The sequence below is a fragment of the Eschrichtius robustus genome, chromosome 3 (genome assembly GCF_028021215.1).
Source record: "Eschrichtius robustus isolate mEscRob2 chromosome 3, mEscRob2.pri, whole genome shotgun sequence".
NCBI lineage: Eukaryota > Metazoa > Chordata > Mammalia > Artiodactyla > Eschrichtiidae > Eschrichtius > Eschrichtius robustus.
Genome location: NC_090826.1, coordinates 17,289,680 through 17,313,107, shown reverse-complemented (window position 1 = coordinate 17,313,107; position 23,428 = coordinate 17,289,680). Strand labels below are relative to the sequence as shown.

Here is a 23,428-nt window from a genome sequence, read left to right as displayed (position 1 = left end):
CAAGGAAGCAAAAATGTGGGTACCTGATACATAGGTAAAACTAGAGCCAGTCAGTGCAACAGGAATAAAGTTTCATCAGCCATTTATACAAACAATTGTATAGTTTTAATTTCAAAATTTGAAGGTAACCACAATTGTATGTTTCCCTCACAACAATAAAATCAGAAGCAGGAAAATATAAAGATGGCAGCTTTACATCTCAACATTAACAAACCTTAAGTCAACTGTTAAAATGGATGCTACTCTTAAAAGATAATGTAACAAATGATCTCAGAAAGCAGTAGCAGGTACATCAATTATCTTTCCCACCCAGACTGACAAATACTCCACTACAGCACAGACAGCCAAAGCAATAGCAACACAAAGTTTCACTACACAAAGGAAAACCAGAAAAGAATCCTCCCTTCCCCATTACACTGTACTAGCAGGTCACCCTTTTTCCATAAATGTTGTCATGCAATTACAATTAACAATTGATAGTAAGAGTAAAATGATGTTTGTGTTATTTTCTCCATCTAGAACTAAGATCTAGAAGTGTTAAACTCTTCTTATTTTCTCCAAGAGGACATTCTTAATGCTAGACCAAGTTCCCTTTTGCAATAGTAATCCAAACCAAACAGCTCTGAGCATCAGGCAACTCAAGCAGCAGAAAGTTAAACAAGTCCAGCTTGACTACTGATCACAAAAAATATTCTATAAGATATTGCATTCTTGATCAAAAACTAATACAGAGGTTGCTCTAAGGTGGTGAGTAAAAAGACGCAGAGGCTTTCAAACAGGATGGTTTTATTCCTTTGTTTTTAAACGATCTTTCTACAGTAGTGGGACAGGAAGCAGCAGCAAAGAGGGGAAGGAGAAAACAGTTTAGAATATACAGCACTTCCTTTTGGGTTGAGTTTCCGGAGGCTCGAGGGCAGCTAGGATAGCCTCATCAAACACATTCTTCAGACCTCTCTACAAGACAGAGGGGAGGAGAGAGAATAGCAGCCAGGTTAGAGGATTAGAGAGACCAGCAGATACAACAGCAGTCTGGATTAAACGGGCTGAATTCACAGAAGCAATGTGCCTTAAGAAAAATAACTGCCAGAAAGCTAGATCTTAAGCCCATTATCAAGACAGTAAATAAGAGAACAAACTTCTTACCTCAAAAAAGGTTAACTGAGCAAGACAGCAATTTTTGTGAAAATGCCATATGTTGACTTCTATAACAATCACACTTTGAAATCTAAATTACAACATTTTAATGAAAATAATGCCAGAGGAGAGGAATGGACATGTAAGCATGAGATACATGCAGTGAATAATTAGGCCTTGCAGAATTCCCTAGTACTTCTAATGATAAGAATGGCACACACATTTTGGAACCACACCTATTACAATTTCAGGCTTCTGTGAATTCATCCCCTGAATAACTGAAGGACACAAATAGCAGGCTAACAGGCATGCTACATGTTTCTAGATTCAATGACATATCTGGATGGGATTAATCAGGATTTCAGAGTAAACCAGTCTCCCAGAACAAAAGGTTCAGACACTTAGATAAGTGTTAAATGTTCAGCAGTACCAACTGGGAGAAGTTTAAACAACAGACTCTAGAAACAGCATACACCTCAGTTATTCAGTAATGTTATTAGAGCAAGTAACCACCACCCAATAGGAAAACAAAGAACGGGGTCCTAGAATGAGTTTTAGCAAGCAGTCCAATGCTTTTAGATGTCCGCATGGGTATCAGAGCATAAAGCATGGAGTGAAAAACAAAGAATATTCTCAGATCTACAGGGATTAAGATGCAGAAATACACTTACACCTCAGCCAGAACTCCAGCGTGACAGTGCGACTCAGTAGTACTGGTACCAGGTCTACAGACTCACCTAAACTCACCTAAATCTGAAGCCACAGGTTTACCTCCCAAAGAAGTTCCACATGTTCTTTAGGTCAGTTGGATCCCAAGTAAAACCTTCCCCCAAAGCCCCAGAGCACGGCTCCAATAACGAGCGCCAGGCCCAGACTACCCCAGCCGCCCCCACCTTGCCCTCCCCCCACCACAGAAGTCTCGAGAACTGGCACTCACACATTCCACTAGGGACAAAATAAATGAGAAATAACAGTAAGCACTTGGAAAGAGGCAAAGAGGTTAAAAAGTTTCCTTCCTTCTGTGTCTTTTACAAAGTAGAAATGATGAAAGTTAAAGTTCCTCTGAAATTCTTTCTACACATCTAGGAGCAAACTCTGGTTGTCAAACATAAAAGGAAGGAGGGAAGATAGAAAGAGAAATAAATTTTATAAGGGAAAAAAGAGGAGGACGACAATCAGAAACTAGGGCATCCCTTAACAAGAAGCAAATACTTTCTTGCTTATTGACAAAGATCAATTAATCCCCTACAAGACAAAACTAACCCCTGCTTTAATCACACTATCCGATTATATTAAGAGCTCAGTTTTAAAGGAACCAACAAACAGAGTCTGGAATCCTAAAAAATTCTAGCTCCCAAACAGTACCCAGGGACCCCATTTTCTATCTTCTCTTTTGATTTCTCCAAACTTCAAAATCTGGTAAGAAAAATGTAGTTGCTAAGACCTTTTCAAATTTCTGTTCTCTGGAAAGTGACTTACTATATAAACCTGTTCATACTGTAAAAAACTTTATATGGAAGCATCTAATTCTCTAAAATAAGCTTCACTAGTGACCTAAAATTGGGTCCACATGGCCTACTTGCCTCCATTTCCCCCAAAAGCAACCCATATTTAGAGAATGGGGATATGCAACAGTTATCTGACTCAAATGTTCCACGCACATCCTTCTTCAATACACACACAAACACACATACACACACACTTTTCTGGGGATGGTATCAAAACACAGAAGCATCAGGCATTTTAAAAAATCTCAGTGCTACATGTGAGAAGATGTAAAATCTTCTCAACTTTTAAATATCTGCAATAGCAATACAACAGAACTAAACTGCCAAGGAAAACTGGGTTTGGGAGAAGAAATTAGGCCTTGAAGTCATCCTGTGAAATATCCAGCTAAGAACAAAAATTTTATCTTTACACATCCAACCCAGGGCTAAATTGGAGATTATTAAATTATGTCTACACGCTACATATTAAATACCTAGTACATGTATAATATGTAACTATATATGCTATTTACCTTAGTATACATATCATCAAGAATCCAAGTGTTTTTTTTAAACTTAATAAAAAAGAAAAATTACCTGAAAAAGTAGCATGAGAAATATAAGTAAATTTCATGTAATTATAAGAAATCTCCACCCTTCAGTCTTGCCTTATTTCAATTAGGCATGTTTGCTCATTGTTCAAATGTCAAAGTAGAATAAAAGAGTTCTGTGCTAATTATTTACATAATTCTTTCCTTTGGTCCCCAGAACAGTACTCCGAGGAGAGAACTGGTTGGTGATACCATGAAGGTAGAGAAAATGAAACACACAGGTCAGTTATAACTCTCACTCTAAATACCCTAACACTGCTCCCTGTCCTCAGAATCTGAAGTTTCCCATCAAACTATGAGAAGAGTTCCAATTAAATCGTTCAGAAAGAAGAGAGGACTGCATAAAGAAGGAACGCCTCCAAAAACATAAGAATGGAGACACTATATAAAGGCATGCTTGAGAAATGGCCTAGGTAGCTTTCTCTGACATGAAAGTCTCAATGATTACAACCAATTCCCTATCCCAGTTGAATTACCCCAGAAACAGTATAGCATCAATTGCCAGTACTGATAAAAAATCAGATTTATTTAGATGAAATTTTAAGTTGGGGGGGAGGGAGGGGAATCATTCACAGACTCTTGTAAATTTGTGCTAATCTGGACCTTTCCGTTAATTTTTGTTTTTCACACAATCCCTGACCACTATAAATGATTCAGTAAAACGTGGGAGCTCACCAACACAAGAGCTTTATTTAGAGACTAATAATTTTCTCCATAAAAACAGAGACCTCTAACAAAAGAACATACACTGTGAAGCTGGTCATAGTCTTCCTGGGCAGCTTTCTTGAGCACTGCAGACCGCTGTCGGAAATAACCCCTGAATCCTAATGCTGCTCTAAACCACTCAACTGTAGATAAACGTGGGCTCCACACAGTCCTCACCTGTGTAAGTGCAGAACACTCCACGTACTTGACAGCCTTCAGGTCGCGGGCCAGTTTTTCCGCAGTCTCTGGGGTGATCGGCTTCTGTTTATTCTTGGCAAGCTTCTCAATAGTAGAGGGGTCATCTCTGAGATCAATCTGGGTCCCAACAAGCAAGAAAGGAGTCTTTGGACAGTGGTGAGTTATCTCAGGCACCCACTAGAGAAAAGATATTTTAAAAAATACACCTGCATTAATCCACAAGCCTCCAAAGCTATTTACAATCAACAGTTCTATGACAACCTTTTTTTCAGGGCAAGAATATCTGATTAACTCACCTTTTCTTTCACATTTTCGAATGAGGATGGAGAGACCACTGAAAAACAGACTAGAAATACATCTGTTTGTGGATAACTCAGCGGTCGTAATCTGTCATAATCCTCTTGCCCTAAGGGGGAAAAAAACTGGAGAAATCAGCAACTGAATCTTGGTGCCCTCATAGCATTAAAATCACAAATCAGTCAACAGATTAAGCATGCAGCTAACAGCACACTTATCATTAATAAGAAGGCAACTTATTTAACAAAATATATGGCTTTGTAATAGAATATTTGAGCAATATTCTCACTCAGCTAATTCTAGTTAAGAGGTACAAACTATCAGTTATAAAATAAATAAATCACAGGGATGTAATGTACAGCACAGGGAATACAGTCAATAATATTATAATAACTTTGTATGATGTGTAATATATAAAAATATCAAATAACTATGTTATACACCTGGAACTAATATAATATTGTAAGTCAACTACACATCAATAAAGAAAAACAAAACCAGAAACCAAAAAAAAATTTCACGTCCTTAGAACAGCAATGAATTCGTTATGTATTAATTATTTGCTTTGTTACTGATTTGTAGTTTTCAATCTTTGTGTCTACTAGCAACCAAACAATAATGTAACAAAAATAAACCGTTGCTACAGAAATAATTAAAAATCAAATCTACTCAGATCTGATTAAGAAACAATCACAGTGAAACTATCTAAGGGAAGAAAAATCTCAATGAAACCCAGCTGACAAAATCCACTGCCCATGACTACCAAAGCAGGTTCACATGTTTAGTTAATGTGTACATGTAAGACCAGTACCTGAAACTGAAAACACATAGAAAAAAATTCAACAAGAATCAATGGATACTAAATCAATATGGAGGAAACTCTGGTGAAAAGGAGAATATCTGTATGGTCTTAAAGATTATTAATAAACCACAAGGGGAAGAACGTAACTACCTTGTGAAGAAACAACATCACCTTGACTGAGTGATCAAGATTGCCATCACCAATGAGTGGCAGATGAGTATCATATGCCTCTACATTTATATCCTGAGAAAGACATCACTAAGGTAGTATTCCAACCAAAACAGCCTAACTTGTATCTAATCATGAGGAAACAGACCAAACCCAAAATGAAGAACATTTTTATAAGGGGAGGAGGGAGAGAGGATTTCCTGGGCCTGTATTCAATAAAAACATCACGAAAGACCAAAAAAAAGGGGGGGGGGGGGGCAGGAGGGCTGAAGAACTGATCCAAATTACAAGAAACTAAAGAGACATGACAATTAAATGCAATACATGGTCCTATACTAAAAGCAGAAAAAACTGGACTTGGATCAACTGACAAAACTGGAATATAGATGTTAGATCAGAGTATGGTATCAATGCTAAATTACCTTAAGTTGATTACCATTATACAAAAATGTCTCTGTTCTTAGGAAATACATACCTATTCAAGGCTAAATGTCAACTTACTCTCAAATAGTTCAGGGGGAAAAAATTATGTATAAATATGTTGAAAGAGAAAAATGCAGCAAATAGGGTAAAACATTAACAACTGGTAAATTTGGTTAAAGGATGTATGTGGGCTCCTGATACTATTTTTGCAACCGTTCTATAGGTTTGAAATTATTTCCAGATAAAAAGTGTTTTAAAATATCCATACACATTTCCAAAACTGTAAAGGGAAGGGAAGAGTCACAGAGGAAGGATTTAACAGTCCAATTTCAAAACTGAGCTACAACAATCCTATGTATTAAAAGAATAGCCCTAAAAAACAAACAAACAAACAGAAAAAAACAAAAAGGGAATTCCCTGGTGGTCCAGTGGTTGGGACTCTGCGCTTTCACTGCAGAGGGCACAGGTTCAATCCCTGGTAAGGAAACTAGGATCCCGCATGCCGCGCAGCCAAAAACAAACCAAAAAACAAACAAATAAAAGAACAGGTAAGTACTTAATGACACTGAACCGTATGCTAAAAATGGTTAAAATGGTAAATTTTATGTTATATTATTTTACCACAAAAAAAAAAAACTTTAAGGGGAAAAAAGGAAAGTTAAATATTTTGTATGCCAGTGATTTTTTGTTTTGTTTTGTTTTTGCCAGCATTGAGAGAATACAAGAATTTAGGGTAGCTATCAAAACATGATAATTAAAGATGTCATTCTTATTGCCACTTAAATAATACATCATAGTAGACAATAAAGGTATTGTCAGGATAATACTCTATGCAAAGTGAATAAAGGTTGAAGGAGAAGTCAAAATAGCAGATATTACAAAACAATAAAACCACCATTAGTACCTCTAGCATTTATTGAATACTTACTATAGCAATATGCTAAGGTTAGAATCAAAGGAATTCAAAGGTATGCACTAAGATGTGTAACTCTCACTTCTTAAATTATTAATATAATGTACAACTGTAGACATAGAAGGGATTTGGAAAGGAAAGAAAGGGGAAAACAAAATCAGCCAAACTCTTTAACAATTCTCTCAAACTGCCTGAGCTCTAACACTAGCTGGAGCTTTGAGGCATCACAACCAAAGCTCCAATAAAACAACAAAACAAAAAATAAATGTAGAAAATAAGACAACAAAACAGTTAACCAAGCTGTGTAAAAAGTACAGACGTTCACACACCTTTTCTTAGCCCTAGACCTTATTCAAATGGAATATATTTCACAAAAATTAAGTCTGGCATACTAGAGAAGGCTCCATTTTTAGTCATTCAGCCCCTGCATCAAAAACAGATCCAAGTCTGTATTCCTGAGCACCACTAAGGGCATCTAAATAAATGCCCAATGTTTTACATGCAACCAACCTTCTATTCTGATGGACTGGTGACAGAAAACAAATACAGCCATTCTTTTTTACCACTAGATCCAAAGCAGTACTGGTCTGTCCATTTACTTGCAATGAACAAGCCCTCAAAGCTATAAATCTTTTCCTTTCCCAAGGAGAAAAAAATTAAAATTGTTCGATAAACAAAAAGTAGGCTACCTTACATCTACATTTGCTACAAGTGCTACATTTAAGGAAACAACGAGTACGATCCCTTAGATGAGCAAGATTCTTCAATATCCAAGCATAATTTATCCAGCTAAAATCTATCCTCTAAGTGTGAGGCAGCACTATCATTTAACATCCTTTAAGGTACACAACATGATCAAGAAAATTTCACTCTACTGTGTGAGACAGGTTTTGACTACAAGTCCTAAACTATATCTACTCTAACAGTACACCAGCTCATCACTTAATTTCTAATACTTGACAAAAAGCACGGATACATCTCATGAGTTGCTGGTTTTTTTCCTTCCTCACAATCTCATATTCAGAATTTGAATTCAAGAGGAACTAAGTCAGTTTAAACTGAGGACTCTGGTCCATATGAAAAATCTGAAATGATCTCATGGTAAGAAAAATAAGATACTGTATTTAAATAAGATAAATACTGCTAAAAAACAACACTTTCAGAGAATTCCAGTAGGACATTATAAACCCAAGAAGACAAATTAAACATTTCACAGAATTTACCACCACAAATTAAAACCTAAACATTTTTTCTACAACCAAGTACTCAAAATTTAATGGCACTTAGTGATCCCTGCTTCCTCTGTGCTATGGAGCTTACTCCTAAATAATTCCATACCTTTTATATTATAAAAGAAAAAGAAAAAGAAAAAAAATCCAAAAATAAATGGGGACACTCTGGAACCTGAGATTCCTACTATTTTATGTATAACATCTGTAAAACTCTATACTATTGCATGTTAATGCAGAATTTACTCAAGATTCAAATCTTAGTCGTAACGCCTTTGGAAGGTTCCACAGTAGCACTAAACTACAGACCAAAGCAGCTATAAATATCTCTATGGAGAGCGTTGTCATTCCTGATAATGTAATTGATCAGTAACTGCAGAAGGTTGCCAGATACTAGAAAACACCTCAATGAAAGGAGTTATTTTTAAAAAACAAAACAAACAAAAAACAGAATCAGCTAAACCAGGTCAAAGTACACCACTATGACTTGTTCTGAATATTATTCTTCTGCTAAGGAAGAGAATAATATTAGCTGTACACCAAACACATTCCAGTCCCTGTGCTGGGTTTTTTTTAATAGTAAAGTGTGTGAATCATAAATACACAGCTCCTGAGTTTTTACATATGTATACACTTTATTAAACTATCACTGAATCTTCGCAACACCTCTAAAAGGAAAATATTTTAAACATTTTACATATCGAGGTAATTAAGCCCCACACAGTTAAGCAACTTGTCAACTATCTAGCTAACTGCTCTATCTAGCATCAAAGTCCAACCTTTCTCTTGTTTATTACCATGGTAATGCCCGGAATGATTGACTGTGATTACAATGATTAAAATTTTAAAATGAAGCTATCTTTTGAAAATTGAACCTAAGAAAACAATTAAGACTATATATAAATAAAATAAATGAGAATGGGGAAAAACAATTTTAATGTAAACATAAATGAACCCAACTGTATTCCAAATAACATAGTCACACTTTGGGGGGGGTGCGGGGGGGATAACAAATCCAAGTAACTTTTGAACAAGGAACTTTGTATGCTATTAGACCAAAGAAAAAAATTACTGCAAACAAATCTTGAACTCTTCTTACATATTTGTTTTTCACAGTGGTATAGTATAGCAATTCTGAAACTGTTTTGTGTGTATTGCAGGACTGAAAACGGGTACATCTTTTGGGGAACCTAGCTTCTAACTATAGAAGAAATGGAGATGAAAATATGGAATTGGTGAAGGCAAAGAAGACTGCCTGAGTTGGACTAAATTGGAGGTATCAACAAAAACTCATTATCCAGAATAAACATGTTAATATTTTCTTCCCTAGTTGAATGAATGATATTCAGGACAAGTCACTGTGGTGCAGAACAAGTCACTAGCATGCTATAGCTGTTTTGCTGTCTTATCTCTGTCCAGACCTCTGTAGCAATGAGCATATCTAGCACCTAGATTCCCATTTTGCAACAACTGTAGGAAAAATTAATTCAGGCAAGAATTGTCAATGGTTATTAAATCTAGAGGGGGTGCTATTTAATGACAATGGTGTAAAGAATATTTATACCATTTTAATGTATCTCCTCACAAATTAATTATTAATTATAAAAGGAAAAATTCTAAACATATAGTAGGAAAACTGGACAACACCTTAATCAAGTGATCAAAATTACTTTTACCAAAAGGTGATACCCTGAGATGGACGTAACATTACTGATCTGGTATTCTAACCAAATATGTAATATCCTGAATCTACTCATGAGGAAATGGACAACCTCAAACTGAGAAACATTCTGTAAAATAAGTGGCCTGTTTCCTTAAAAAAATGCCAATACCATAAAAGGCTGAGGTTCCATACTAAAGGATACTAACCAAAGAGAGTGACAACTACATGCAATGTGTGATCCTAGGTCAGAACCTATACAAGAAAAATTGCTCTAAGGGACAATATTAGGACAACTGACAAAATTAGAGAGTTGACTACAGGTTAAAGTTTAAAATGTTACATATAATGTCAAATTTCCTAAATTTGATAAGTGCACTGTAAGAGAATATCCTTGCTCTTAAGAAATATACAGTGAAGCATTAAGAAACAAAAGGGCATGATGTACGCAACCTACTCTCAAATGGCGTAGAAATAAAAGCAATATGCATATAGAGCTGGAGAATGTCACACAAGGTTAAGAACTGGTGAACCTGGTAAGGAGTTCTTTGTATTAGCAACTTTTCTGTAAGCCTGAAGTTAAATCAAGACAAAAAGTGACAAAAAAGAATGTGTGTCCAAATACTAAAATGTTTCTGTAGTAAAGATCATAATATGAAAGAAAACTGCAAACAGACCTCTAAATTAACAAAAGAAGTTAAACAAATTGTGGTGTGAACTGCCACACAACAGACTACTGTGTAACCATGAAGACTATGACACACAAGTACAACACTGAGAGGTATCACCATGCTTTTCTTTTAAGAGATAAAGTCAGGTACAGAGAGCAGAATATCCTTTTTTTTCCTATGTATAAATACAATGAATGTATAGGAAGAGCTCTGTTTAGGACATACACTAAGATGTGATTGTCTCTGGATATAGATGCTTTTTCATTTTCTCCTTTTGCTTATCTATATTTTGATTTTCCTGTAATAAGCAAAACCTGTATCTCTATAATAAAGAATAACATTTTAAATTTTGACATAGAAAGGAATTGCTGGTGGAATTGGAATTATTCAATATGAAAAAGAGCTTATGATAAACATATTGTGAAAAAAGCTAAGTATAGAACTATATACACAATAGTAAAACATGTGCAAAAAAATAAATAAATAACTGTGGAAACTCATTAAACAAGAATTTGGGGGACTTCCCTGGTGGTCCAGAGGCTAAGACTCTGCGCTCCCAATGCAGGGGGCCCGGGTTTGATCCCTGGTCAGGGAACTAGATCCCACGTGCTGCAACTAAGAGTTCGCATGCCTCAACTAAAAAGATCCTGCGAGTCACAACTAAGACCCAGCGCAGCCAAATAAATAAAAAAATATTTAAAAAAAAAAAAAAAAAAAGAATTTGGTGTTGTGACCACAGGGGCAGAAATAAAGCTATGAAACAGAGGGAGAGTCCTATCTCTGGTCTTAAACAATATTATTTTAGTATATCTATGAGTTTCAGCCAAAGACAGGAATAGTATAAAAAGAATTCAAAACGACTATATTCAATATCTTGTAATAACCTATAATGGAAAAGAATCTGAAAAAGAAAAAAATACATATATATATAAAAAACTGAATCACTTTGCAGTACACCTGATATTAACACAACATTGTAAATTAATTATACTTCAATTTTAAAAAGGTTTTTAAAAAGAATAAATAAATTGAAGAATTCAAAATAAAATAACACAATCAACAGGTTAAAAGTAACCAAACAGTTAAAGGAAGTCAGAGGCTATCTCAGTGGGGATGAAAGCTTTAGCAGAAAGAAAATTGAGTTAATGGCATGACTTGAACCAGGACTCTGAGATTAAGGCCTTTGGAGAAGGACACAGAGTCTCCTTCTAGGTACATCAAAGATAGGAGACTCAATCTGGATGCCTACAGTCCCAGGTCTCCAGTGCCTGTCAAAAAAGATCTCTGGCTCATAGCGACCTTAACCAGTTGAGGTGAAAACTCCCCAGTTTGCCTGGTATAGTAAAATAATTTCCTTAGTGAATGTCCTTTAACCCCTAGAAAGATTCAGAATCTAATATAGAGATGAAATAAATCAACATTATTATTGTTAATTTTCAGTTACATTTAGGAATAACCTATTCTTATTTAATACTCAGTGTCTATAATATTTAAAACAATCACCATGGGAGTTTGCTGGTGGCACAATGGTTAAGAATCCGCCTGCCAAATAAAGGGACATGGGTTTGAGCCCTGGTCCAGGAAGATTCCACATGTTGCGGAGCAACTAAGGCCATGCGCCACAACTACTGAGCCTGCGCTCTAGAGCCCATGAGCCACAACTACTAAGCCCGCGTGCCACAACTACTGAAGCCTGCGTGCCTAGAGCCCACGCTCCGCAATAAGAGAAGCCACTGCAATGAGAAGCCCGCGCACCGCAACGAAGAGTAGCCGCCACTCGCCACCAACTAGAGAGAGCCTGCATGCAGCAACGAAGACCCAACGAAGCCAAAAATAAATAAATATATTTTTTAAAAAACTATCACCATGTTAGAGAACATGATAGATTAGTTTTCTGATTCCAATTTAAACTGTGTAACTGAGTAACTGATCTTGAGTTTTTTTGTTGAAAATGTTAAGAATTTTATGAAAGTTGTAAATAATACTGTTTAAGATAAATTAAAACAAATACAGAAAATCGTGAATTATCAGGTTTATTAAAGTTACATATGTAAAAACTTGGAAATGTTTCACTTGTCAGGTCAAGCAAACTGAATTGCTTAAAACACAAAAGTAAATACATTAGGTTTATAAATGCAATCTAAAGTGCTAGAAGAAATTTAACAGTTGTAAATGAGGCTGACTGGGATTAAAGTCTGACCAATCCAAGTTAAATAAACCAATAGTAATCAAAGGACCACAGGCCACCTTGAGAACAATCTGTCAAAACTGACTGTTTTAATAAAAGATTTAATAAGTGTGCAACTAAATTTAAAGGCTTACCCACTCCCAAACTAAGACTATACAAAGACCTGTATACAAATGTTCATAGCACCATTATCCATCATAGCTTAAAATTAGAACCCAAACAACCAGCAACTCGTAAATGGATAAAACAAACTGTGCTATATTCATAGACTGGAATACTACTCAACAATAAAAAGAAACAAACTACTGATACACATAACATAGATGAATCTCAAACAATATGCTAAGTGAAAGAAGTAAAACACAAAAGGCTACAGACTGTATGGTTCCACTGATATGAAATTCTAGAAAAGCAAATCCATAGTGACAGAAAGCAGATCTGTGGTTGCCTAGGGCCAGGTCAAGGGAAGGGACTGACTATAAAGGGCAAAAGGAAACTCTTTAGGATGATGTATCTTGATTATGGTGGAGGTTACACAACTATACGGTCAGCAAAAATAATCAAACTGAACACTTAAAATGAGTGAATTCTACTGTATTATACTTCAATAAAGCTAAAAAATTAAACACTGATTAAAACGTAAAGGTTTATAAAAATAAGCTTTGAAATTTGAAAATAAAATTTAAAATTAATTTTCAACCCCAAGTAGCCATAAATTGTCTTCTCTCTGTATATAGATTGCCTCCAAGGGCACACAGAAACACAAAAAAATCCCTCACCTACCATGAAATGTAGGTCATTATCTCATTTTGTCTATCTTCCAAGTTTCCTCTAATATACCATTACTCATAATTTTTTTTTTTTTTTTTTTTTTAATTTATGGCTGTGTTGGGTCTTTGTTTTTGTGCGAGGGCTTTCTCTAGTTGTGGCAAGTGGGGGCCACTCTTCATTGCGGTGCGCGGGCCTCTCAGTGTTGCGGCCTCTCTTGTTGCGGAGCACAGGCTCCAGACACGCAGGCTCAGTAATTGTGGCTCACGGGCCCAGTTGCTCCGCGGCATGTGGGATCTTCCCAGACCAGGGCTCGAACCCATGTCCCCTGCATTGGCAGGCAGATTCTCAACCACTGCACCACCAGGGAAGCCCCACTCATAATTTTTAATTCATAAAAACTTTAAACGCCTAAAACACCATTAGAAAGCCACTGATCTCTGGGGCTTCCCTGGTGGCGTAGTGGTTAAGAATCCGCCTGCCGGGGCTTCCTTGGTGGCGCAGTGGTTGAGAATCTGCCTGCCAATGCAGGGGACACTGGTTCGAGCCCTGGTCCGGGAAGGTCCCACATGCCGCGGAGCAACTAAGCCCGTGCGCCACAACTACTGAGCCCGCATGCCTAGATCCCATGCTCCGCAACAAGAGAAGCCACCGCAATGAGAAGCCTGTGCACTACAACGAAGAGTAGCCTTCGCTCGCCGCGACTAGAGAAAGCCCACGCGCAGCAATGAAGATCCAACGCAGCCCAAAATAAAAATAAATAAAAAATAAATAACTTTGTTAAAAAAAAAAAAAAAAGAAAGCCACTGGTCTCTAAACTTAACTGTTTACTATTGTCTCTCCATTTCACCTTCCCAATTGAATCTAGACAGTTCCTTAAAGTGGGCAGTATGATACACTCCATAAGAGCAGTATGTCAGCTGGCAGACAGCGAGAGGGTAACTCATAAAAAGCGAAAAAGTTAGGATTCCTACGTACCAAAAGGATACCTTTCTGAATTTTCCCTTTGCCTAACTGATCTGATGACAACAGAAACAACAGAGAAAAGTCAGAAATGAAGATGTGCAGCTACTGTTAAAACAAGGAAAAAACACTGAGAAATTGGGAATACTTAAGGAAGAAAGAAATCTGTTCCTTAAATCTGAAAAGTTGACCACAAATGTCAATACTGTGAGCTAGATATTGGTTTGCCCTCAAAATATTTTCAAATGTAGTATAAAATAAAAAGCTATAGTATGATAATGTAAGAAGCTATCTGTACATATAATATGCAGACACATATATTAAATAAGTCTTCAAATATCAGAGTGATAGTACAGCCTGTCTAAGGTACTCTGCTCTCATCCTATTTTATCTCCTTCCACACCATCCATCCAGGGTACCCCAAATGCCTATTTGCTATTCCAGGTCTGGGATTGCTTCTCGGTCAAGCATCGACCATCATAATATTCAATCCTGCTATTAACAAAAAGCAAATGGTATGCTAATCTTCTAGTTTCCCAAATGTCCAAAAAAATACAACCACCAAGTGTTACAGTTACAGACCAAAACATTATAAAAGACATCAAGTTTTCACCTGCAGTATCAAAAAGTCCAAGAGTATAAGGCTCTCCACCAATCATAACTGTGACTGCATAGTTGTCAAAAACCTAAAACATAAAAATATGACATTGTTAGTGTGCAAGGGGATGGTCAAAACAGGACAGGACAACTCTTAAGCTAAGACAATGTTTCCTTCCCAAGACTCAACCATCTCTTAGTCCATCTTTCTTATATGACCAACCTTGCCAACTAAGCCCTTGCATGACCTAATAGTTCTTGGAAAAAGTGGCAGGAGATGTATTCTGGGATGTCTGCTCTACCCCAGCAGCTTGGATAAAAACCCACAGAAGGCTCAGAGGTGTCACAGGAGCAGAGTCCCCTGGCTATACAAAATGATCCTATTCAAGTTTGAAACTTTTGAGACAGTAGTTTAAAGTTCACCTCAATTTTCAACCTGATTTCTAAGAAATTATTTCTTCATATACCATTTCCTTTTAATCTAGTATTAAAATCTCCTAGATCCATGATAATCTTTTTCCTTTCAGGGTTGAAGACAGGAGCAGCCTTGTTGCAAACATTCCCGTTAGAGAGAAATGTAGGTTCCCTCAAGGTACTCAAGGAAACTGTCTAAGAAATAGCTGGCAGATTATTTGTTGGGACTTCATGAATAAAACTCATGTTATTGGGTACAAACCACATGACCTAAGATATCTTCTTTGAATTGGGTATACTTAAGGATAGTATATAGGTAGGGGTGTGTGTGTGTTTATGTACACTTAAGGATAGTGAAAAGGGTATACTATTTGTAAATAGACTGTAAAACCCATTAACAAACTCGGTGTATACTAATATTGGTTGTACTAAGTTATTTGTGAAAATGGGAGCTAACAGTGCTAAATGAAAAAAGACCCAACACTAATTCATGGACTCCTCTGAATTCATTTACAATTGAAAAGCAAGGCTTTGCAACCAGGAGAAGGATGTTAGATTTTAAGATCAGCTCTGTTTAACACTGATTTTTCTGGTTCATGTTTTAGTGGGTTGTTGGGAGCTTGTTTAAACGTAAGCAAGAGTGGACTGGAAGCAAGGGCTTTGGGGGAGGTTGCAGTTCAAGGAAAGTCAGTTCTCGATAACAAGAACAAGGAAGTGTAAAGAATGTGGTTAAGCTCTCAAACCATTCAGGTTATTTTCTTAAGTCATACCTAACCCTTTTCCAGAGATCCACATACAAACACATACATAAAACACCCATAAGCCCTCCTTAAATAGAACGCCTAGACTCAGAAACCATGTTTACAAGAGAACAACTTTAAATGGAGACTGAAACACAAACAATCTGACAGTTGCCCTCACTCAAGATCCACAAAATCGATGTATCTCTAAAAGTCCCCTAAAAGTCCCTTTCAACCTCAGAACTTCTTTCACTTAAGAGTGTCCCCAAATGGGCCAACTCGAAAATACGATTTCGTATTTAAAAATATGATTTCTCCCCCTCAAAGAAACCTAATTTTTCTTCCAATAGCCTGGGCCTACCTCAATCACTTTATCTGCCCTGGGACATTATAGACTTTCAATTACAATTAAACATAATTACCAAGCCTTTAACCTGTCACCCTCTTAAAAATGCTCTCATCTCTGAAGACTAACCTAAAGTAATAATACATTTTCTTCCTTTTTACTTCCAAACAATACTAGTCCCATATTAATCATACATAGGTGCTTCATAACCCACCCCTAAAAGAGCTCACTTCACAGAGGTGGTTATTGCCAGGCCAGGCCAACCCTAGCTCCTCTCTCACCACAGAATAGACAACTATGTCTAATATAATTACACCACTGGATTGGTCAACCAACCTGGGACAAACACTGGATCCCCAAACACATTCACAATGAGTGTTACTCTAAATAACTGTCTCTCTCTCTCTCTCTCTCTCTCTCTCTCTCTCTCACTTCAGTATCTTTGTTATTCCCATTTTCCCTCTACTCTTCCAAGGAGCTGATAAAAAGCATTTGTGGGAGAGAATCCCCAAAGGCTTCTTCTGTTGATGTTCTCATAAGAAAAACAGGTCTTCTGCGCCTCTAAAAACCAGTCTGGAGCTCCATTACTGCTAGGACAACAGCTCCATAAGCTTTCCTTCTATTCCCTAAGGAGAATAAGTGGAGACATACTACTTTCCCTGAAGTTACAAGACCCCCAAAATCATCCCAGAAGACCTCCAAGCACTGATTAATCATTGGCCAAGATATCAAAAAAAATCACCTCATTCCAAAATGTAGGGCATACTTCTCCAAACTGAGACCACCACTCTTTAGAATCTTGTCTATTGGAGTTTTGCCTCCCAGCACTTCTTGCAAACCCTTGTATCACCCCTTCTGACTTTCCACTGATTTTTCAGCTGTTTAATTTTAAAGTGTATATAATTTACCCATGAGAAGTCAAGATCTTTAAAAACAGGAAACAAAGGCAGACAACAGAAAAATTTCAGTACACAGAGAAGGTTTTCAAAAGGATATCAAATTATAATATATTTCACTAATAGATGGAAGCTTTGTACTTACAGTCGGTACATACTCAGATGGAAATTTGTTTGTTGTGTACGATATCAGGAGACATGTTTTACCAACGGCACCATCGCCCACAACAACGCACTTAATTGTCTGCATTGCTGAAACAGTTTTGTATCCACTTTAAATATTTCAAATTTGATGATGACCTACAAAAGGATTAAAGATATTTCTGATAATTATTTGTACTTATACATGTGTTTTTTTCCTTCAATTAGCAACAGGCTCTCTCATTCAGAGCAATAACAGAACCAGCAACCCAACTACTAGGGCTAAAAGAACCTAAAAAGAGAAATAGTGACTTGCAAATAAGAGTCAATTTTCTAAGTTTCTGATCCTTAGTTGTTTTCGACTTAAGTATTTTTTAAAAAATCAAAAGTAGCATAAAGAGCAGCATGTTTCTTTTTATAATGAAAGAGAAGAGGCTATTTCAAAATGAATCCCACATAGTGTGTCAAGTGTTACTTTGTGCAACATTTCCTTCAGTTGTACGTGCCCACACATGTGTGTGTACAGGTATATGTGTACTAGACTACAATACAAAGACCACTGCTTCAAAGAATGGTCCATTTACCCAACCTTAGAGCTACAGTTACTCAGGCTATAACCAATAAGCAGCAGAGCACCACCACCTCCCGTCTGTAATAGATGAGCAACGTGAGGGACTGGACGAAGATCAGGGTGATCCCTGGTCTCAGCAGCTCTTTCAGCACCAAGTTGCCTAGTTACTAATTCAATATTCATGGCATGAAGAGGTCAAAACCTAGATTTTTATAATGAAAAAGTCAGATCACTCTAAAGCATCCTAACTTACAAACAGATATAATTACTTTAGCTTCTCTTACTGTAGTCCTCCATTCTAAGAAGCTATTGATTACAAATGCACCAAGGATTTATTACATTTCATCCATTCTGAATGCTTGTTTTTACACTTAAACATTTCTAAAATCAGAACATATCTTTACCGAAGGTTCCTTACCCTTGTTACCAGCCATGTGTTTCCCCCCACATTTTGACATCTACGAAAGTGGGATATATGACATCTCAGAGTCAATGAAAAATTATAACAGTTTTTCTGGAAGAATAAAGAAGAAACACCACACCCTCTATACCTATATTTTAAGATAAAATCCTTTTTTCAATTATAATTCTGAAGGGATTACAATCTCTTGTTAGCTAAAGCTGCCACCTTATTAAACATAAAAATGTCACAGAACCACCTAACTGTGGATTGGATGCCAGGTCTATATGCTCGTACAGTAACCTTCACAACTCTTAATCATGACTTATAAAAGTCTGTTAACATCTCTGTATTGGGGCTTCCCTGGTGGAACAGTGGTTAAGAATCCGCCTGCCAATGCAGGGGACACGGGTTCGAGCCCTGGCCCGGGAAGATCCTACATGCAGCGGAGCAACTAAGGCTGTGCGCCACAACTACTGAGCCTGCGCTCTAGAGCCCACGAGCCACAACTACTGAGCCCGTGTGCCACAACTACTGAAGCCCTGCGCGCCTAGAGCCCGTGCTCCGCAACAAGAGAAGCCACCACAATAAGAAGCCTGCGCACCGCAACGAAGAGTAGCCCCCGCTCGCCACAACTAGAGAAAGCCCACGCGCAGCAACAAAGACCCAATGCAGCCAAAAATAAATTAATTAATTTCAAAAAAAAAAGAAAAGAAAAAAAAGCTCTGTATATACAAGTGAGTAACCTACAGGAAATATACATTCTCCTGTTCCTCATCAAAACCATCTTGACTACATTTTCCCTGTAATGCACTAGAGGAGCACTCATACTAGGTTAAGGATCTTGATCCCTAAACTAAATCAAATTACCTATCAAAATAATCACACTAAACCAAGTACTAAATTAATTCTAGAGAATTATTCTAGAAGAATGTCTTTTACTTAATAATAAAAGAAGAGAAAATAGGAATAGCTGTCTTCTCATGGTTCCTCAGTCCACCTCTGAAAAACAGGATAACATTCTGCTAAAAAACAAGGTCTTCTGTAAAATTTCTTTCCAATTCAGAGTGAAGAAAAGAAAGGTAAGCAGAGAGAGTTCTGATCATCCTACATAATATTTTCCAGGTGCCTAAAAATCAGTTTCAAGTTCAGTTCCTGTATCTTCTATTTCTCATGACCATTATTATGGGGCAATTTTTTTTACATAGTTTAATCATCAACACTGGACAGAAAGTAAGGTTTGATCACTGTGGCAGACACTGCTAGCAGTCTGCCAATTCTTCCTCTCTTCTTTAGTAACAGAATTTTACTGAAGCATATGGCTCTTAGTAAAGACTACATTTCCTAAATTCTTTTGCAGCTAGATGTGACCAAGTTCTGGCAAATGTGAATGGAAGCGATGGATGCAATTTTCAAGACTAGCCTTAAAAACAAGGGTAATAGTTTCTCCTATCCCGGCCTTTAGGCTGGAATGCAGACATGATAATGGAAGCTGAAGCAGTCACACTGAACCAGAAGACAGAAATTACATGCTAAGGATGAGTAACACAATAGGAAGGGCCAGCCCTGTATTGCCTTCCAAGACTTTTACATGAGTAAGAAACTTCTCTTTCATTAAGCCCCTATTATTTTGGACTTCCCTGTTACAGCAGCAGAACTGAATCCTAATTACTATATTTCACGGATGCTAAGAAGACAACAATTTTTAAAATACATCCTAAATTTAGAGGTGTTAAATGTAAGAGAAAAAGTCTTAGAATCAATAAAATTATAATAATATTTGGATTTATCAAGTAACTTTACAGTAAACTTGACCACTTTTGAGACTTTGTCTTAAAAACACCTAAGATAAATGCTATTATTAAATTTTAACTGTGGTTAAAATCAATTGTCATCCCTAAATATGAAGATCCTATCTTCAGTCTACCTATGGTATTCACTTTTAAGACTTGTAACCCATACTACATAGCAAATACAAAATCATCAGGCCATTTATAAACTTGAAACTTCTAGTGAAGGAAGAGCTACCATTTCCTGAAAGTTTCATTAAAATTCTCTAGGAAATAAGGAAGAAGAAATTGAAAACAAAAAGTTTCCATGATTAAAGACATGAATATGACTGCCACATGGTTAAGTCACAAACTACCACAAGCTGTACTGAATTTGTTACAATATTGTTCTGTTTTATGTTTTGGTTTTTTGGCCGTGAGGCATGTGGGATCTTAGCTCCACGACCAGGGATCGAACCTGCACCCCTTGCATTGGAAGGCGAACTCTTAACCACTGGACCGCCAAGGAAGTCCCAAAATACCTCTGCATTCTTAAGAGCAAAAACACTACGACTAAATGCCGAACTTTCTGAGGAAGATCTTTAAGCTTTTCCAATGAAAGATAATGGGTGACTAGAACTCTTGTGAGAGAAATGTGGTCCACAAACAGTTCGGCAAGATCACTAACATTACTACTTTGAGAACTTTTAGAAGTCTGGATCTTTTCTGAGCAGGAGAAACAGCCCCCAAGCCAATCAGGCCCTTCTTGCATGTCCTGCTTAGTAAAGCTGGGAAGAATTTCCAAACTACATAAACTAAATACATAACAATAATAATTTTCCTAACTCTGAAGTCAGGAAAACCCTGGGTTTTAACCTCTGCTCAGCACTTACTAGCGACCTAGTCAAGTTTCTTAATCTCTTTTTGCCTCAATTTTCTCATCTGTAAAACAGAACTAATTATAATTTACATCAACACCTTGCAAAGTTATAAAGATTAAGTAATATAAAAGGACCTGGCTCCTAGCACATACTCAACATACATGAATTCCTCTACCAACTGTGCCAGTTAAGTCAATCCCACCATACCTATTTTCGTCCAGAGGATCAAAACTTGCACTGCACTTTCTTCTCTCTTTGGTGGACTATTACCTAATCAAAACTTCTCACACTTTGCACAAAGCAGGTGCACCAAAAACATAGGCTAAAATGAACTGAATATATTTGCTATTTAGCTAATGACACAAAAAAACAAGAAATCCACTCAAATATTTCTTCTTCACTTGAAGACTCCCGTATTATTTTTTCCTGTATTTCCTGCATTTCCCTGTATTTACAGAGCAGTCCCTAAAACCAAGCCACTTAACAGGTGTTAACAATATAATTTAGGTATTGGAATAGACCCTATCACTATCTTTAAACACCAAATTAAATGCTTTTTTAGTTTATTAATTATCACTGCCTACATGCAAACTAATGAAAATCTGACAGTTGTTAACCTAAAACAATAAAACAGCCAGTTATTTTACCTTCTCCCTATTGGAGATACAAAAGTACTTCTCGGATCTACAACTAAAGTCTAGTGGTAGGGTGTCAGAGCTCCCCCTTCTGGTCACCTGACTCCATCTTAAATGAGGTTTCTGTTTATTAATGTCCACATTGTTATTGATAATATCTTTTATAATCTCTTTTTCCTGTTAGGCTTGAATTCAGCCTCTAGATCAACAATTCCAAAACTATCACTTCAGACAACCAGAGTCAGAATTACCTGAAATGAGTTTGTTAACAATTCAGATTCCTGGGCCCTCACCCCAAATCTAATAGATCAGAGCGCAACACTTCCTATGAAATTCTAATGCACAGTGAAGTTTGAGAACCACTGCCGTATATGATAACAAGACTAAAAATACCAGTAACAAAAGAATCTAAACTAAGATAAACACTACTGGCATTTAGATCACCTAGAAGTGAGTTTCTTAAAAGTAGAATCCAAATTATCACTGTGAATTATCTGTATCAACCAGGCACTTTACATATTTAGTAATGAAAAACTCATGTTGTATACTGAGAGATCACGAACCAAGATACTTCAGAGGTGCTTTAAAACTGGTTCAACCCAAGCGTTCTCAAATAATAGGGCCAGTGGCAATACTTATATAGCATTTACTATATGCCACATACTGTTCTAAACATATTACACATATTCATACATTTTGTCCTCTCAACTCTGAGATATGTACTATACCGTCCCCATTTCACAGGTAAGAAAAGTAGGGCTCAGCGAAGTTAAGCAACTAGACCAAGATTACTGAGCCCGTAAATGGCAGAACTGGAATTTAAACCCAAACAGTCTGTCAAGGCTCTGCTCCAAAATTCTATACTATACTACTTTCTCCTAAGAAGTGACATTCATCAAAACAAATATGATCACTACAAATGGAGTGGCAAGTATATACCTATGACAGTTGCCAGACTGGGAAGAGGAAGGCAGAGGAAGAAGCAAGAAACAGGGGTTAAGTTCATTTCCTATTTCTTCACCCTGCAGACAACCACTCAATCTTATTGGGGAGAAGGGAAGTGAGAAGAGAGAATTTGTAAGATAGAGTTCACTCTTCCCCTTTCTATCTATATACCCACAAATCTTCCATTTCTTATGCTTCCTCACCTGACAGTTCAGCAATCTATCAGAAACTGGTTGTGGATCCCCAGTTAAGAGCACTGGTTCAGGAGTCAGACTGGCTCTACCACTCTAGCTATGTGACCTTAGGCAAGCTATATAACTGCTCAGTTTTCCCTTATCTCAAAAATGAAAATAGTAATACTTTTCTCATAGGGTAAGTTGATTGAATAAGATAATATATGTAAGGAATTCAAAACAGTGCCTGGCCTCTGGTAAACGCTTAGTAAATGTTTGCACCTACTCTTAAATGAGTAAAGGCACTTTTATAGTACTCATTGTCTTTACTACAAATGTAGTCAAATTTAGAGCTATCACTACAAAGGTGGTCATTTCAGAGTCAAGTTCCAATTTAATTAAATTATTCTGCAAAGCATTTGACATGTATTATTAATAATTTCATGTACTGAAATGTCACCAGATGACCCACAGATGGGGAGGGAGTAGGGGGCCAGGGGAGAGACTTTGTTCTTGCAATATATACAATGACAGCTTCAACAACATGGAGGAAACTAAGCCAGACATGTTTGTAAATCCTTATGTTAACTTCCTATTTAAACAACGTCAAATCACTATAACAGCAAAGAGTCTATGTAGTACCAATGTACCATTCTGCTATCCAGAGTGGCTAGAAAAGTTATTCTGCACCAATAACTAAGCA

The 23,428-nt window shown here is 36.9% G+C and overlaps 1 protein-coding gene across 2 annotated transcripts in view; it reads right to left on the bottom strand.

Annotated features, from left to right (window-relative positions):
- The window catches only part of CDC42 (cell division cycle 42), a 44,556-nt gene that overhangs the window by 2,050 nt on the left and 19,078 nt on the right, over positions 1 to 23,428 (bottom strand). For both annotated transcript variants that reach the window (XM_068539111.1, XM_068539112.1), the window contains exons 2-5: positions 17,356 to 17,510; positions 14,831 to 14,903; positions 4,432 to 4,541; positions 4,115 to 4,312 (exon numbers count right to left, since the gene is read on the bottom strand). In XM_068539111.1, coding sequence (XP_068395212.1) covers positions 4,115 to 4,312; positions 4,432 to 4,541; positions 14,831 to 14,903; positions 17,356 to 17,460 — 486 coding nt within the window. In that variant the 5' untranslated portion in view covers positions 17,461 to 17,510. The remainder of the gene's footprint in view (positions 1 to 4,114; positions 4,313 to 4,431; positions 4,542 to 14,830; positions 14,904 to 17,355; positions 17,511 to 23,428) is intronic.